Source organism: Corythoichthys intestinalis, chromosome 14 (assembly GCF_030265065.1).
Source record: "Corythoichthys intestinalis isolate RoL2023-P3 chromosome 14, ASM3026506v1, whole genome shotgun sequence".
NCBI classification, from domain to species: Eukaryota; Metazoa; Chordata; class Actinopteri; order Syngnathiformes; family Syngnathidae; genus Corythoichthys; species Corythoichthys intestinalis.
This window is the reverse complement of record NC_080408.1, coordinates 3,541,997-3,561,345: the sequence shown is the minus strand read 5'-3', so window position 1 is coordinate 3,561,345 and position 19,349 is coordinate 3,541,997. Positions and strand designations below refer to the sequence as shown.

The 19,349-nt window shown below is 42.0% G+C and overlaps 1 protein-coding gene across 6 annotated transcripts in view; it reads right to left on the bottom strand.

Annotated features, from left to right (window-relative positions):
* Positions 1-17,348, bottom strand: part of kcnq3 (potassium voltage-gated channel, KQT-like subfamily, member 3) — a 72,422-nt gene extending 55,074 nt beyond the window's left edge. For 2 of the 6 annotated variants that reach the window (XM_057857872.1, XM_057857870.1), the window contains exons 1-2: positions 17,108-17,348; positions 10,510-10,866 (exon numbers count right to left, since the gene is read on the bottom strand). In XM_057857872.1, coding sequence (XP_057713855.1) covers positions 10,510-10,775 — 266 coding nt within the window. In that variant the 5' untranslated portion in view covers positions 10,776-10,866; positions 17,108-17,348. Of the gene's footprint in view, positions 1-10,509; positions 10,867-11,162; positions 11,198-17,107 lie in introns of those variants that run through there. The other 4 variants (XM_057857874.1, XM_057857875.1, XM_057857871.1 and 1 more) reach the window with 3 other exon arrangements.
* Positions 17,349-19,349: the final 2,001 nt, after the last annotated feature.

The following is a 19,349-nucleotide window of genomic DNA, read 5'->3' as shown; positions in this document are numbered from 1 at the left end:
TTTCATATCTTTATGTTTGAAGCCTGAAATGTGACGAAAGGTTGCAAGATTCAAGGGGGCCGAATACTTTTGCAAGGCACTGTGTATATATATAGTGTTTTTAAATGACATATCCGCTGATGATTCGCAAATGCAGAAACAAAAATATTAGCTCAAACAAAAACATTCAGCCTTATATTGGCCTTAACAGGGAGCAGCTGGATTCAGATATTGTGGACGAGTTATATCATATTCACTGTTGCCACTAGAGGGCAGTGTATACCCCAAATAAATAAAACTAAACGCAACACTTTCAAAACAAACCATTACAATGCCACTGTAATTCAATGAATCATCGAAGCAGAATTTGAAGCTTTTTTTTCGAATCGAATAACTCGATTTAATCGATTAATGGTTGCAGCACTCATCATATTATTGCACGTAAAAACAACAACAACAACAACAACTGAACACATCGGGTGCCATGGACCGCAGCGCGACGTGATCTTCCGCTGCCGGGTGGCAAAATCGGCAGTTTTCATTTTTTTATTTAACACAGCGGTAAGTTTTTAAGGCCAAACGGAAGCGAGCGTTGTCATTTGAAGGGCGACAGAGGACGCGTTCGGCAGGGGGTAGCACGGGAGATCGCTGACGCTACAACTTGGATTTATTTGCAAAGGCCCCAATGTTCCCCTTTTTGACAGAACAAGCATTTTATTTCTGTGCCTCAGTGACTGTGCAATGCAATGACAATGTCACTTGCACTTCAAGTTCCTGTCAAATTCCTTGGCTTCCCTATTATTATAAATCCATTAAATGTTCATAAAAACAAAATGAATCAAAACATAAATATACTCTAGTTATATGTGGTCCCCAACAGGTGACTCGTGTGGCTCTTAAAAACTAAATTAAAACTCTCGAAAGGAGTTAATCACTAGTAGACACCCAATCCATTTGAAGTTTGGTGCTTCTCCCTCCAAGTAAGCTAGTCGAAAGCGATCTTCCTCTGGCAGCCAATTGGGAGCTCGCCGGCATCCAGGAAACAGGAAGCGGAGACCAGGCTCCATTAGGAAGGGAATTTTTTTTTCTGTATTTATTTGGAAGGGAGGCTGACTGAGGTGAGGCGAGGAGATGAATAAATGATGAGTGTTGTTGACGCGGGAGTGCACAGTCAGCGGCCGGCCACTGGGAAATTTGATGCTCATCACGTTTGCCCAAGACCTTTAAAAGCCAAACTCGGCCTGCGGCCGTGTCCTCTAGCGCAGGGGCATCAAACGTACGGCCGGCGGCCCGCTAGAAGGTCCAGTCCGGCCCGTGGGGTTGTTCTGCCTGACGGGCAAATTGTACATGCTCTTATTTTGAGATCGGCGCCATATAAGCAGAAATTTGTCATTTGTTTGCTCGATTGCTCACTTTTCACGGCAAAATGAAAATTGAAATGAAAAAACGGCACAAAGCAAGAAAATGCCACTTGGCAAAATCGATTTTGCCATGTGCCATTTTTTTTTTTTGCCTTGTGTCAAAATTGATTTTGCCAAGTGGCATTTTTTTGCCATGTGGCAAAATGGATTTTCCACATGTGGCATTTTTTTGCCATTTGGCAAAATGGATTTTGGTTTGTCGAATTTCTGTTTTTTGGGGTTATGTGGCATTTTTGGGGGTGTATAAAGCAGCCACACATGTTTTTCAGCCACATAATATGAATGGAAAATTTGGACCTGCATAGCCGTCAATGGCAGAGCGGGTGCCAGTTGAATGTCACTGCGCTCTAATGTAAAGTCTACAGTTAAAAATCACAGTCACACATGTTTTTCTGCCATTTAAAATCAATGGAAAATTTGGACGTGCATAACCTTCAATGGCATGGACGTGCATGGCCTGCAAAACTGCCATTTTTTCCCCAAAAATGTCACATACCCACTCAAAAAATGCCACAAACCAAAATAAAAAAAATGCCACATGTCATAATCGATTTTGCTCATTGGCAAAAAAATGCCACATGGCTAAATCAATTTTGCCACATGGCAAAAAAAAAAAAAAGCCACATGGCAAATACCACTTTTGGTTCTCGTTGTCTCTCATGACAGGAAATCAACAGGAAGTGACTGATGGATAGGTGGCTGCCTGGAAATATCCCCCCAAAAAATCAATGGGAAATTATCCAAAATTTACAGGAAGGGACTCGTACGTACCCGAAAATTTCAAGGAAGTGACCCAAAAATGCCCCAAAATCAACAGGAATTGACCAATGAATACGAAGCTGCCCGGAAATGTACAAAAAATATAAATAAGAAATGATCTGAAGTTTACAGGAAGTGACCCGTATGCACCCTACAATTATACAGAAGTGACCCATAAATGCCCCAAAATCAAAGGAAGTGACAGGAAATCAACAGGAAGCTACCTAGAAATGCCCCTAAATCAACAAGAAGCAACCAATGAACAGGACGTTGACTGGAAATGCAGAAAAGCTTCAAAGGAAATCATCCAAAATTTACAAAAAGTGACCCCTATGTACTCCAAAATTTCAATGAAGTGACCCAAAATGCTGCAAAACCAACAGGAAGTGACAGGAAATTAACAGGAAGTAGCTGGGAGATGCCCCCAAATCAACAGGAAGGGACCAATGAACGGGTAGCTGTCCATAAACGTCCTAAAACATCAATAGGAAATGATAAAAAATGTATAAGAAGTGACCCGTATGTACTCTAAAATTACGAGGAAGAGACCCAAAAATGCCGCAAAACCAACAGAAAATGACAGGAAATCAACAGGAAGTCACTTGGAATACCCCAAAATCAACAGGAAGTGACCAGGTGGCTGACTGGAAATGCAGAAAAAAAAAATCAATAGGAAATGTTCCAAAATGGACTGGACATTTACTGGTGATAAACTCATCTGACTTGAGATAAACTCAGAGTTTATCACAACATGCACCCACCTGCCAATGAGTATATCACTAGTAGACGTCCAATCCAATGAGTCCATCTATCCCGCTTCAAATGGATTGGATGTCTACTAGTGAACACGTCACTCATATGACTCTAACTATTGATAATTTAAGTTTAACAAAAACTGCAATTTCTGGAGAAATTACTATGGGACTTTGCTGTGGAACATACAGATCTTAGACCCGCCCAGGTTGATTTGTCGACATTTCGGGGGACACGTCCTATTGATATCTAGTAATTTCCTGTTGATTTGAGGACACAGGTTTTATTGCCATTAAAATGAATAGGAAATTTGGACGTAGATGGCCGTCAATGGCAATGACTTACATTTGCTTCAATGGAATCCAAGTTCATTGTCATCAATAGAAGCGACATGCATTGCTGTCAATAGCATCTGTGTACATGGGCGTCAGTGCAATGTAAATGTCATTGGAAATGAATGAGAAATTTGGACGTCCATGGCTGTCTATGACATCGACTTACGTATGCGTCAATGGAATCCAAGTACATTGGCATCAGTAGAATCGACATGGCTGTCAATAGCATGGACGCGCATAGCCCTCATTGGCATCTGTGAACAAGGGCGTCAATGCAATGTAAATGCCATTGGAAATGAATGGGAAATTTGGACGTACATGGCCATCAATATCATGGATGTGCATGGCTGTCCATGTCTTAGACTGACTTGAGCGCTAGTTGAATGTCGATGGGCTGTCATGGTAAATGGTCAAGGTTGCGAGGCAAAGCCCCATATAATACCTATCAAATAAATGGTCCAATGGAACGATTGCGACCAGACCAAATGAATCCGCCGTAAGCGTATTAAATGAGCGCACACTGCCGAGATTTTCGGGGGTGAGATCTCCTTTCTGCAGACATGTAAGATCATCCTCCTCAGGGTCCGAGCTCCCCCGCAACACCCATTGATCGTCTTCCTCGCGCGTGCACACACGTGAGTATCAAATTGTCCACCACCACGCTCATGTTGATGTGCACTATAATGTACATGTATGGACACATGATTCCATTATCATGGAAAAAAACAATATCCTTCTACTACTACATCCGTACTACTACTGGTTGTAACAATGAATTGATCTGGACTGATTTATCATTTCGCTAATGCCGTATTATAAATGTCTATTTTTTTCCTTTTTATTATTGATGGTAGCTTTGCATGTAACCCTAAAATGTCTGGCTAAAATCAACAGGAAGTGACCTGAATCAGCAGAACGTGTCCCCAAGGGGTTAAGCCGTAAAAGCAGAGCTGCCATCGCAATTTCTCCAGAGATGGCTTTTTCTAGCTATTATTTCATGAAGTAACTAAATAGCTGCCATCTACTGTACATGGATGGATGGATGGATGGATAGATGGATTCAGGGTAGGTAAGTAGGTAGGTAGGTAGGTAGGTCGGTAGGGTAGGGTAGGGTAGGGTAGGGTAGGGTAGGGTAGGGTAGGGTAGGGTAGGGTAGGGTAGGGTAGGGTGGGCAGGGTAAGGCAAGGCAGGGCAGGTCAGGGTTGGGTAGGGTCTGTCGGTAGGGTAGGATAGCGTAGGTAGGTTGGTAGGTAGGAAGGTGTAGGACTGGGTAGGGTAGGGTAGGGCAGGGCAGGGCAAAACAGGGCAGGGCAGGGTAGGGTAGGGTATGACGGTAGGGTAGGGTAGGGTAGCGTTGGTAGGTAGGTAGGTAGGTAGGTAGGAAGGTATAGGGTAGGGTAGGACTGGGTAGGGCAGGGCAAGGCAGGGTAGGGTCGGTCGGTCGGTTAGTCGGTAGGGTAGGTAGGTAGTTAGGGTAGGGTAGGGTAGGTAGGTAGGTAGTTAGGGTAGGGTAAGCTAAGGTAGGTAGGTAGGTACAGTGGGGAGAACAAGTATTTGATACACTGCCAATGGGTTTTCCCATTGACAGTGTCTGTCGGTAGGGTAGGTTAGCGTAGGTAGGTTGGTAGGTATAGGGTAGGGTAGGACTGGGTAGGGTAGGGCAGGGCAGGGCAGGTCAGGGTTGGTCGGTAGGGTAGTATAGTGTAGGTAGGTTGGTAGGTAGGAAGGTATAGGGTAGGGTAGGACTGGGTAGGGTAGGGCAGGGCAGGGCAGGTTGGTAGGGTAGGATAGCGTAGGTAGGTTGGTAGGTAGGAAGGTGTAGGACTGGGTAGGGTAGGGTAGGGCAGGGCAGGGCAAAACAGGGCAGGGTAGGGTAGGGTATGACGGTAGGGTAGGGTAGGGTAGCGTAGGTAGGTAGGTAGGTTGGTAGGTAGGAAGGTATAGGGTAGGGTAGGACTGGGTAGGGCAGGGCAAGGCAGGGTAGGGTCGGTCGGTCGGTTAGTCGGTAGGGTAGGTAGGTAGGTAGTTAGGGTAGGGTAGGTAGGTAGTTAGGGTAGGGTAGGGTAAGTAGGTTGGTAGGTATAGGGTAGGGTAGGACTGGGTAGGGTAGGGCAGGGCAGGGCAGGTCAGGATCGGTCGGTAGGGTAGTATAGCGTAGGTAGGTTGGTAGGTAGGAAGGTATAGGGTAGGGTAGGACTGGGTAGGGTAGGGCAGGGCAGGTCAGAGTAGGGTCGGTCGGTAGGGTAGCGTAGGTAGGTAGGAAGGTATAGGGTAGGGCAGGTCAGAGTAGGGTCGGTCGGTAGGGTAGCGTAGGTAGGTAGGGTAGGGTAGGGAAAGCTAAGGTAATGTAGGGTAGGGTAGGTAGATTAGCTCAGAGGGACCTCTACTGTATGTGTATGTGTCCTCATCATTTGCCCCTTGTGTTCCAACAGCTTTGCATGAGTGTATAAACTTTTTATTCTTTTCTCTATTCTTAGTTTTTTACATGATAAACCAACTCTGATTTGATGTTTATTGTGCAATAACCTAATTGTAACATGTATGTGTCAAATGTTTTGATGCATTTTTCTGAATTAAAAAAGATTTATGTCTGAATTTTTGATGATTAGGGCAATTACATGGAAAAAGCATCTCTGATTACAGAATTTTCAAGTTATGAAGCTAATTCCAGAACCAATTAATTTTGTAAGTGGATAAACCACTGTAGATTGATGGATATTTAAACACTAGACTACAGCTCCACGAATCATCTCACTTTTTTGTTTGACTCTCCCCTTGAGGCCTGGGCCCAGTGACTGCACCCCCAGCACCCTCCTAAAAATCCCATGTACTCCCTTTAATCAGCAGAAATATTTAATTTTTAGGTTGAACTGGATTGACAGTACTGCACTGTATATGATGATACACAGACAGCGTGGTGTCATTCGCGATGTGGTTTAGCCCAGGAGTCAAAGGCGAGCGAGGAACGCCGGCGCGATGACACCCGGTGAGTCAAGCGTCAGTCGTCGGCGCGCGTCTGGCATCCGATCCTTCCAATATGTGTAGCTGTCACCCAACGTGTGACATCATCGCCATCGGAGCGGCGCCGCGACAGCTGACGCAGGGAAAACACCAACATTGGCGTCCGCCCCTGGTTCGCCAAAGTAGCAGCTGACCTCCCGGAGACACTTCCCGCGTGACCACGAAGGCTTTTTACGGCCTTGAAAACGAGTCCCGACGGAAAGGTAAAAACATCAAATACGTAGAAGGCGGCTAATCGGCTCCATCGATCGGAAAGTGTCAAACTGGACGGAGGTGAGTCGGCGGTCGTGACGCTATTTCATCCGGATGTGGGCCTAACGATCGGCCCCGTGGAAACCAGCGCCGCCGCAAAGCGACCACTAACGACGCTCTTAAACGCTTCTCCGCACCTTCGCATTGATTATGCCACCTTAAGTACATGTGGTTAGGGCGCTTTTAACTCGGTAAAAGACCAATCGCAGGAAATGAACGTTCGTTCATAGTCGATAGCCGAAATGTATTAATGTGTGGATGAGTAAACTCTTACCTCAGAAACTTTCACGGTGAATTTCAATGAGTTTACCATTAGTTGCCGGGACGGTCATTCAATACCAACCTTCCCACTTAAAATGGATTGGACATCTAGCCCCATCAATGGCAGCCAATTATTTTAAAAATTAAAACCCCTGTAGATCATTTCCTGTTGATTCCGGGTCACTTCCTTTTAAATTCAGGGTATTTACAGGTCAATTGCTGTTGATTGGGTCACTTCATTTGGATTTAGGAGTATTTACTAGTCACTTCCTGTTGATTGGTTCACTTTCTGTTAATTTAGGGGTGTTTACAGTCACTTCCTGTTGATTTTTGAGGTATTTAGCGTACTCCACAATTCTGTGTTGGTCTGTCAATGTTCATTCAAAATTGTTGGAAGCCTTTTAGTTTTTCCATTTATTCGTGGACTAAAACTTTTACAAAAAAAGTTTACATACAAAAACATCTGTATGTACTAGGGCTGTCAAACGATTAAAAATTTTAATCGAGTTAATTACAGCTTAAAAATTAATTAATCGTAATTAATTGCAATTCAAACCATCTATAAAATATGCCATATTTTTCAGTAAATTATTGTTGGAATGGAAAGATAAGACAAGACGGATATATACATTCAACATACGGTACATAAGTACTGTATTAGTTTATTATAACAATAAATCAACAAGATGGCATTAACATAATTAACATTCTCTTAAAGCGATCCATGGATAGAAAGACTTGTAGTTCTTAAAACATTAATGTTTGCACAATAGTTATAGAAATTTTATATTTATATTATATTATATATATTTTATAAGATAAATGTTAGTACAAGTTATAGACATTTTATTTTAAAACCCCTCTTAATGTTTTCGTTTTAATAAAATTTGTAAAATTAAAAAAAAAAAAAAAAAAACTAATAGCTCGCCATTGTTGATGTCAATAATTACACCATGCTCACTGATGGTGCTGAAAGCCATAAAATCAGTTGGACCCAAGCGCCAGCAGAGGGCGCCAAACAAGCGGACATTACACTCTGCTGTCATTTTAATCTGTTTGAGCGGGACGTGTGCATTAATTGCGTCAAATATTGTAACGTGATTAATTTAAGAAATTAATTACCGCCCGTTAACGCGATAATTTTGACAGCCCTAGTATGTACATATACAGTGGTATGAAAAAGTATCTGAACCTTTTGAAATTTCTCACATTTCTGCATAAAACAAATGTGATTGGATTTTGCCAAAATCACACAGATGAAAAAATGGTGTCTGTTTGAACTAAAACCACCCAAACATGTATAGGTTTTCATATTTTAATGAGGATAGTATACAAACAATAACAGAAGGGGGAAAAATAAGTAAATGAACCATCACATTTAATATTTTGAGGCCCCCCTTTGGCAGCAATAACTACAACCAGACCCTGCCTGTAGCTGCAAATCAGTCTGGCACATCGATCGGGACTAATCTTGGCCCATTCTTCTCTACAAAACTGCTGTAATTCAGTCAGATTCCTGGGGTGTCTGGCATGAATCGCTGTCTTTAGGTCATTCCACAGCATCTCAATGGGGTTCAAGTCTGGACTTGACTTCGCCACTCCAGAAGGTGTATTTTGTTCTTCTGAAACCATTCAAAAGTTAATTTACTTCTGTGTTTTGGATCATTGTCTTGTTGCAGCATCCATTCTCTTTTTAGCTTCAACTGTCTGACAGACCGCCTCAGGTTTTCCTACAAAACATCCTGATAATCTTACATTAATGATTGCAAGTTGTCCAGGCCCTGAGGTAGCGAAACACCCCCAAATCATGATGCTCCCTCCACCATGCTTTACAGTGGGATGAGGTGTTGATGTTGGTGAACTGTTCCATTTTTACTCCACACATGACGTTGTGTGTTACTCCCAGACAATTCAACTTTGGTTTCATCAGTCCACAAAACATTTTGCCAAATCATCTGTGGAGCGTCCAAGTGCCTATATGAGAACATTAAACAAGCAGCAATGTTTTTTTGGGGGGGGACAGCAGTGGCTTCGTCCGTGGAGTCCCCCCCATGAACATCATTCTTGGCCATAGTTTTACATATAGTTGATCTGTGCACAGAGATATTGGACTGTCCCAGTGATTTCTGTAAGTCTTTAGCAGACACTTTAGGGTTCTTTTTTACCTGTCTGAGTATTCTGCGCTGAACTATTGGCATCATCTTTGGTGGACGGCCACTCCTTGGGATAGAAGCAACAGTGCCCAACTCTCTCCATTTGTAGACAACTTCTCTGTCTTTCGACTGATGAACATCCAGACTTTAAGAGATGGTTTTTTTATCCTTTCCATGCTTTATACAAATCAACAATCCTTGATCGCAGGTCTTCAGAAAGCTCCATTGACCGAGCCATGATGCACAACGGACAATGCATCAGACAATCAAAATGATTCTTACCAGGTGTGTATTTTATAGTGGGCAGGGCAGCTTTAAACACTCATCAGTGATAGGGCACACACCTGATTTAAATTGTTTGGTAATAATTGGTTTCAATTGCTCTTCAAGTCTCCTTAGGCAGATGGTTCACTTCCTCATTTTTCCCCTTTACGTCATTATTTGCATGCTTTCCTCATTAAAATATGAAAACCAATAAATGTTTGGGTGGTTTTAGTTATAGCTGACACTGTTTTTACATCTGTGTGATTTTGACAAAGCTCAGCTCACATTTGATTGTGATTTTATGCAGAAATGTGAGAAATTTAAATAGGGTCAGATACGGTTTCTTATTACTGTACATAAAAACATAATCATAGAAATAATACAATACTCATACAAGTATTTCGATTAGAAAAAAAAGATTTGAATTAAATTTTGCTACTTTGAGTATTCGTTTAATTAAAGTGGCGTTGTAACGTTTTTTTTTTTTAAGTGTTTGCATTTAGTTTTACTGATTTGGGTGGATACACTGCCCTCTAGTGGCAACAGTGAATATGATATAACGAATTTTACATGGCTGAATTCATCTGCTCCCTGTTAAGACCAACATAAGTTAAGTTTTTGTTTGAGCTATTGTTTTCTTAATGCATTTGTAATTTATAGGTATATTTAGCCGTGTGTGGTTTTAGTTAAAGCAGACATTGTTCTTTCATCTGTGTGATTTTGACAAAGATCAGATCATATTTGATGAAGATTTTATGCAGAAATGTGAGAAATTCCGAAAGGTTCGGATACTTTTTCATACCACTGTAGGCATTATATATATGTATACAGTATATCTACTGTATTTGTGTATATTAATACTTACAATATATCGATTTTTGGTGGGAGCATATCGATCACCTTTTGTGCTACAAATTATTGCGATATATCACCTTTTCAATATATTGTCACACCCCCCATAATATATATATATATGTGTGTGTAAATGATGATGATGATGATGATTTAGCATTGGCTGCCATTGACTGTAGTTAACGTCAAATCCACCTGGCGCAGGCAATGAATGATGACGTTTCAGAGCCATTGACGCCAAATGATTGATTGGATGTTTATCGTCGTCAATGGCAGCCAGTGGCTTTACAGCTCCAAATTGTAGTATTTGGCCAATTTTTTGGTGGAAAAAATTAACTGTCAATCAAAATTAATTTGACAGACAAAAATATGCGCAAACTATTTCCCGGTTAGGTATGATGCCAACAAAGATCAACCTCATACAACGGGAAGTCCAGAAAGACAGATAAGAGTACTCACACAAAGGCGTGGTAGAGCAGCGCCCACCCTCGGGGTCTCTCCAGTGCATCGTAGACCAGGTTCTGAATCCTTCTCCGCCGGGCGTTATTCCTCTTGGCGGGCCGGCTGTAGTTGAGAGGGGTCTTGGCCAGCAACCCGAAGGCCGTGCCTTGCCGGGACCCCCGTTTGCAGTCCTCATCCCTGTCACCCCCCTCGCCGCACTGCTCCGGGGGTTCCGTCTTGCGCTGGTCCGGGCCGCTAGCGGCGCTCCTGGACCGCAGTCCCATGGTCAGTGCTGCTAGCCCGGGCCGGGCCGAATGCCATGGTCAGCCTGGGGTCGTTTAAGGATTCCGGGACAGGAGGTGTCGAGACGCGGGGCTGCCAAAACAAAACAAAAGTGTCATCAAGTCAGACAGGAGGGGGACGATACATGCATCTCTTATTTCAGTTTATGTCCAAACTTTTTTCCCTGATGGCCACTTTCGAAAAAAATCAAAGGACACACAAGGATTTTTTTTTAAACGCGTTTCTCTATTTTTTTATTTTCAAGCATGAACTCATGGGCTGCCATTAACAGCGATAGACGTCCAATCCATTTTGACTCCAGTCAAATTGGAATGGACGTTTATCACTGTCAATGGCAGAGAAACGTGATCACTTGATGTCAGACTTACGAGTTGAAAAGGATTTGATGCCTTTACTATCAACGTGCAGGGGTGCCCAATTCCGGTCCTCGAGAGCCCCTATCCAGTTTTTATCTCATGTCTCCCTCCGTTAACACACCTGAATCAAACGATTAGCTCATCAGGAAGCTCAGCTGGAGCCTGATAACAATCCTGATTATTTCATTCAGGTGTGTTGGAGGAGGGAGACATAGAAAACAAGCTGGATAGGGGCTCTCGAGGACCGAACTTGGGCACCCCTGATATAGTGTGTATATTGAAGGAGATAGTACCTTTTCTCATAGGCACCGTCTAAGTGTTTGCATTATTCTAACACACTTAATATCAATCAATCAGGGAATAGTATCGTTTCTCGTATTTACTGTTTGACTGTTTGTATTACTCTAACAGCACTTATACCATAGTTGAAGGAAAAAAAGCAAAATGTATTTGACATAGGGCATAAGAGATACATGACGCCTTCTTATTACAGAAGCCCAACGTGTGCGTCATGCAACTCAGTTCTCCTGGACAGTCCAGAAAAAATGGCGGGATGCTCTGTCCCAACACAAGGAACACCGGAGAACGCCTGATATCCAACTGATAAGACGACTGACAAGAATCCAAAAGCCCCTTTGATGCTGAGGTGGCGAAATCCACAACACTCGTGGCCCGGACGATACTAGTCTAATGAAAACAAGCAGAATATAGGGCATATGAGATACATGACGCTTTCTTATCACAGAAGCCCAGCGCATGCGTCATACAAATAACTGAGCAGGATTGACGCTAACAAGCCCACGTCTGCACTACCGAGTCTCGCAATCAGTTCTCCTGGACAGTCCACAACAAATGGCGGGACGGTCTGTCCTAACATGAGGAACACAGGAGAACGCCCGATATCGAACTGATAAGACTCCAAGAGCCCCTTTGACCCTGATATGGCAAAATTCACGACCATCCTTGCAGGAAAACAGTAACTCCCGAATCCTCCTGTCCAATCCACAAACAGACAATAATCCCAAACACACCCTTCTTCCTGCCCACGGCCCGCCACAGAAGAGCCTTCAAAAGACTGAATGTTTAACTAATCGTGGTCATTTTTCTCGCGAACCTTTCGTTGACGTGTGATACGGTGACCTTGCCTCCCCGCCTGAGTGTTTCTGTTTCGCCTTGCCGTTTTGATCGCTGTCGACCTGAATAAATTGTCAACTTGTTTTCGGTGAGCCTTCTTTAAACCTTTCAAAATGGAGTCAGTACAAATGGTTAAGACTAAAGTGAACGCGCGGAGTTTGGCCTTCTGGTCAGATTGCCGGATTCTCGCGGCCTGGACCGTTGGATCTGCGCCAGCGCGGGTCCGGCAGTTCGGCGATCTGGCTGAAAGGCCAGATTCCTTCAATATAAACTGTACATATACATAGAGAGAGTAAGATAATATATGCAGTATATTTACAGTTTTTATGACGACAGCAAAATAAGTCAAGAAAATCACAACCAAGATATGAGGTTTTGTGTATTGTGTGCTCTTATATGTAAATATATATACATAGTCATATGAAAGAAATTAAGACACCCTATGGAAGCTTGTGGGTTTTCTAACATATTTGGTCATAAGGATATTCTACATCAATTTTAACAATCTTGAGAGATTCAAGTAATAGAACCAAACAATTAAAAGCTCCTAAAAGCTTTGAATAGCTTCTTTGGAGTGTCCTATTCGCCCATCTTAACATGTGAACTGCTAGCGGATGATCATGTACCGTATTTTGATGTGCGAATAAACTGAAACTGAACTGAAAAACAGAAATATATATATATATACACAGTGGTACCTCTACATATGATCGCTTCGACACACGAACTTTTCGACATCCGACGTAAAATTTGACTCGCCATTTGTTTCTACATCCGACGACATGCTCGAAATACGACGACAATGGCAGCACCGCAGACGAATGCACGGCGGATTTTCTTGTGTGACAAATCAACACTGGTTTCAGAAAAGGTTGGTACAGGTGGTGAAACAAGGAAAAAGTTGACTAAATGAAGATGCAAATGACAGAAAAATATGAGCATAGGGTGGGCATCCGTGAAATGGCTCAACAATACATCTCCACGGTCCTCCTCCGACCATCGTTCGCCAGTCTTTATAAATTAAGATGACAATTCTTATTGTGGTAACATCTCCAGAAAAATCGCCAACTTCGCCACGTTTTTATCATTTATTTCACAACTTATTCAAAACAAAAACACCTTCTGTCTGCCGCAATTGACGGTGTTCTCAAGAAAACATTCAAAGTGAAAGTGAAACTCAAGCTCACCGGTCTGTCTCTGGCACGTCAGCCCCGCGGTGCGTTCAGGGTCAGCAAAAAACGTCCGCCACATTAGAACCCGATTCGTTACATTAATACAGGAATTATTATTATTATTATTATTCCGATTTTGATTTATAATTTATTTGTTTTGCTATGTGTAATTGCCATTTGTAATAGTACCAGCAGTATTTTTTTAAGGATTTAGTGAAGGTTTTTGGGCTGTGGAACGAATTAATGGAATTATAATGTATTCCTATGGGAAAATCCTGCTCGACATACGACCATTTCGATTTACAAACAAGGTCCTGGAACGGATTAACTTCGTATGTAGAGGTACCACTGTATATATATATTAGGGCTGTCAAAATTATCGCGTTAACGGGCGGTAATTAATTTTTTAAATTAATCACGTTAAAATATTTGATGCAATTAACGCACAAATGCCCCGCTCAAACAGATTAAAATGACAGCACAGTGAAATGTGTACTTGTGTACATGTGTAAATGTGTACCTCTGTTCTTTGTCCTTGTGTGTACCACATAAGCATGGAGAAAAGAGAAGACCAAGGAACTGGTTGAGGACTTAAGAAGCAAAATGGTGAGGAAGCATGGGTAATCTCAAGGCTACAAGTCTATCTCCAAAGACCTGAATGTTCCTGTGTCTACTGTGCACAGTGTCATCAATAAGTGTAAAGCCCACTGTGGCTAACCTCCCTAGATGTGGACGGAAAAGAAAAATTGACGAGAGATTTCAACCAAAGATTGTGCAGATGGTGGATAAAGAACCTCGACCAAACACGTTCAAGCTGTCCCGCAGTCCGAGGGTACAACAGTGTCAACCCGTACTATCTGTCGACATCTGAATGAAAAGGGACTCTATGGTAGGATACTCAGGAAGATCCCACTTCTGACCCAGAGACATGAAAAAGCCAGGCTGGAGTTTGCCAAAACTTACCTGAGAAAGCCAAAAACGTTTTGGAAGAATGTTCTCTGGTCAGATGAGACAAAAGTAGAGCTTTTTAGGAAAAGGCATCAACATAGAGTTTACTGGAGAAAAAAAACCGAGGCCTTCAAAGAAAAGAAAACGGTCCCCGCAGTCAAACATGGTGGAGGTTCCGTAATGTTTTGGGGTTGCTTTGCTGCCTCTGGCACTGGTATGCATGGCATTATGAAGTCTTAAGACTGCCAACAAACTTTGCAGCATAATGTAGGGCCCAGTGTGAGAAAGCTGGGTCTCCCTGAGGGGTCATGGGTCTTCCAGAAGGACAATGACCCAAAACACACTTCAAAAAGCACTAGAAAATGGTTTGAGAAAAAGTACTGGAGACTTCCAAAGTGGCCAGCAATAAGTCCAGACCTGAATCCCACAGAACACCTGTTGAGAGATCTGAAAATGGCACCCTTCAAATCTCGGAGACCTGGAGCAGTTGGCCAAAGAAGAATGGTCTAAAATTCCAGCAGAGCATTGTAAGAAACTCATTGATGGATACCAAGTACTATTATGTGCTACCAAGTATTAGGCTGAGGGTGCCAACATTATTGTCAAGCCAATTTTTGCAGTTTTGTGTAAAATGATAATGATTTCATTTTTTTCCCATTCTCTTTTGTGTTTTTTCATTGCAAGCAAAATAAATGAAGACTTAACTACCAAAGCATTTCTAATCGCAATCATTTTCTGCATGGGAGAAATTAAGCATTATCTGACAGAACTGCAGGGGTGCCAATACTTTTGGCCAGCAGTGTATACAGAAATTCCCCGGGTTACGAACGAGTTCCGTTCCTACACTGGTGACGTAATTTCCGCTTAAATCTGAAAGAATGCTTTAAAAACCCCTAAATGCACCCTAAATCTCAAAATAACTATCCAAAAACACATATTACATGTCATTGTACTGTCCTCGCAGAGAGCGAGCTATACTCTCACTTCTTCTTGGGAGCAAATGCCCTCTTCCTCGAGTGCGGAGGCACTACCTGCTCAAAGCTTCCTGCGCCAAAATAAAAGCATGCATCCCAGAACAAAAGTCAACATTTTAATCCAATATGCATTTCGCCAAAGGGCAGAAGAGTCATAATTAGAGATGTCCTGATCAATCGGCATCCCGATCGATCAGGTCACGTCATTTTCAAAATATCGGAATCGGCAAAAATATATCGGCCATGCCTTTTTTTAATTATATATATGAATATTCAATTAAATCGTTTTCTAATTGTATTTAACGTTACAGACATAATATGTTACACTCATCCAAAGTCTTTAGTTTAGGCTTAAGGTAGCGTTATCAAACTTATCCCGATAACGGCGGTAATTAATTTTTTAAAAAATGCATCACGTTAAAATATTTAACGCAATTAATGCATGCGCTGCACGACCCACTCACGCATTGTTGCACTCAATCTGTAATGGCGCCGTTTTACCTATATCGAGAGATAAAAGGCAGCGTAAAATGAGTAGAGTGAATTTTGGCAGCCTTTGGAGCCTTTTCTTTAATTGGCTAAAGCCTTACAATCCCTCTCCCTACGATCAGCAACATCATGGGAAGCAATGTGGGGAAGCAAGGTAGCAATTGATCTTTTTCTTAACACCTTATGTTATTTCCCAACGCAGAGAAGATATATCAATTGGTAGCACTACGCACAGTCATGGTTCCACTTCCCATCATGCATTTGGGCATGGCTACAGTATCATTTACTGAAAGCTCAACAAATACACTAGATGGCAATATTTAATCACAATATACAAAGTCAAAAGTCTTTCTATCCATGGATCCCCCACACAGAAAGAATGTTAATAATGTAAATGCCATCTTGAGGATTTATTGTCATAAAAAACAAATACAGTAGTTATGTACTGTATGTTGAATGTATATATTCGTCCGAGTTTTATTCATTTTTTTCTTAATGCATTGCCAAAGTGTATATGATCGGGGAAAATTATCGGGAATGATTGGAATTGAATCGGGAGCAAAAAAAGCAATTGGATCGGGAAATATCGGGATCGGCAGATACTCAAACTAAAACGATCGGGATTGGACCGGGAGCCAAAAAAATACAATACAATACAATAAAAAATAAAATATTGAGAGGTACAATAAAGTACTGTTTACGTGACCCAAAAAAATGACTGGCAGACAAAATTTAGGCGTTGCAAAGTCGAGAATTTTTTTAGAAAATTCCTTCACCTGCAACTGCCGGCAAGGTTAAAGTCATCACGGTAATGGCAAAAACACACACAAAAAAACAAAGTGGTTACCGGTAGCTTACTGTAAATTTCACAGTATTAATGTATGCCAACTGTGGTTTCCAGTAGTTTACCATAAAATTCACAGTGTAAATGTCATTACGGTTCTGGAAAAAAATCTGTATAATTTACGGTAAACTACTGGCAGCTGTGGTTACGACAATTAGCCCGCTGGCTGTATTTTGGACACCTATAGATGATTTGTTTTCATTCCTGTTTTTTTTCCAAGAGGCGCTAGATAATAAAAAATAACACGTTTGGTTCTGGTGATGACTACAAGCAAAAACGCACAGCAGACAAAGACCTGGAGGCGCGCGCGCGCACAAGCTCGCACGCGTCAAATCATAAAAATCTGTATTTTGAGGGGGGGGGGGGGGGGCAAAGAAAACAAAGCGAGTGTCTCACCGGCGTGCATGGCTCGGGTCTCGCTGGCTTCCTGCTTCCATGCCGCCGCGCCGCAGCGATGATGGCTCACAAACAACAAAAAGGAGAAGAGGAGGAGAGGAGAAGAAGATGGAAAAGGAGCAGGGTGGAGACGGACAGGACGGACGCCGGAGAGCGGAGCGGAGATGCTGGAAAAGGAGGAGCGGGAGGAAGGAGCTCGAAAGTGGAAGTGAAGCTGATGAGAGAGAGACGAGCAGCGTGGACGCGGCGTGCGCGTGCACGTCGCGCAGCAGGAGCAGGTATACCTTGTTCGCCCGGGGGGGCAGGCGCGCGATCACGCGGATGCAACCAAATTAATTGGGTTATAAGAATCAATACTTGAAAATTTCGGGGACTTCACCTCAGAGAGACCTGGCGTGTTGCCTAAAAAATGTGGAATTTAAAAGAAAAAAAAAATCAATATTCATTCATTAATTCATTTTCCGAGCCGCTTATCTTCACTAGGGTCACGGGGGTGCTGGAGCCAATCCCAGTTAACTATGGACAGTAGCAATATTGTGTTTTATTTTTTAAATATTTTTTTACGAATGAATAATATCATAAATAAATTAAATGCTAACTGATTGACTCCCATTTCAAATGGATTGGACCATGAGCGGAGTTTAAGGGGGAGCCATGGGGCCAGGCCCCCGTGGTGGCCGAAAAGTGTCATTGCATGTATCGTATTGGCCCGAATAAGACGGCCCTGATTATAAGACGACTCCCTCTTTTTCAAGACTCAAGTTTGAAAAAATACTTTTTTGAACACCAAATTAATTTTTATACATAAAAATATTACAGTACATCCGAAACAAATGATTATAACAATATATTTGAGAGAAAAAGCATGTTATTTTGCCTCATTCAAATCTTAAAATCTGAACATTTAAATATGTAAACTAAAGTGCAATCACATTCGTAAATGAATGGCTTCTGGTTTTTGAAATGTAAATAAACCAAACAACAAAATTGCAATAACTGCATTAACCATCAAAGTGAAGTCTAACTGTAACTGTAGTCTTGAAATAAATCTGAATACGGAAAAACATTTCAATCAAACAATGCAAACTGGTTAAACTTGAGAGTAGCTGAGATCTGTCATGACAGAACATCGCTTCAATGATATCTGGCGCCATCTAGCATCGTGAATGGGTACAATGTCTAGACCGCGAATATAAGACGACCCCCTCTTTTTCAGTTTTATTTCAATGCAAAATACACCGTCTTATATTCGGGCCAATGCAGTAATTGACTTTCCTATATATGATTTTAAAATTAAGAGTTTTCTGGTAAATTATTGTCTACAAAAGTTGAAAAGCAATAAAACAACAAAAATGAATGAATTGACCAAAAAAAAAAAAAAAAAAGAGATTTCTTAAATGGGTCAAAATCTAGGGCGTAGGTTTAATCTCAACATTGGTAGGGATGATGTTACAGTAATGCACATACTGCAAACAAGGATTAATTAATTAAGGGACGTAGCTTGACTTTGTTGTTCCTTGTGGAGGCTGGCCTGACCGCAGTGGTTTTGCAGGTTAGCAAATCTAATGTTATGCTAACTCTGATGCAGGTCGGACTTTCAGTAGCAAAATTTGTGGTGTTTCCCCCCCACTTCCACAACATTGACGTCTTTTTACATGACTTACAGTGGCTGCTGCTGACCGAAAAAAAAACAACTTTTAATATCCCTCCTCTCCAAAGTGGTCAGAGGAGGCGGCATGTTGTCGACATTAATCTGTTGGGGCTGTGTGAGTATGTGTGTGTGTCTTTGAGGCGGGATTGGGGGGAATCAACTGCAAATGGACCGGCACATTCAGCAAGTGAAAAGGGATAAATGTAAGTCTCAATATAATGAAACTAAATTACTTGATAATAGTAAGGTCTATTCTATCATTACAACATATGGGAAGACAATCTAAATTACCGATATATATAACTGAACTCTGTATATAATGCAAATAAGGTTGCTTAAAAACTGGTGGCAACAATTTGAGCATGCTGAAAAGCTGGTAGTGTTATGTCCCTACCTGTTAGGTTTTGTTTGTTTTCTCCTAGTGTGACTTGTCCCTGTGATTGCCCATTGATTTCACCTGTTGTGCCTCCTCCTAGTGTATCCTCCAATCTGCATCCTCCTGTGCTCACCTGTTCCTCGTTGTCTCGTTACCAGGGATGAAAGTGGCTAAAATTTCTTGCTGGAACTCTCCGACGTGAAGGTCGCCACGGA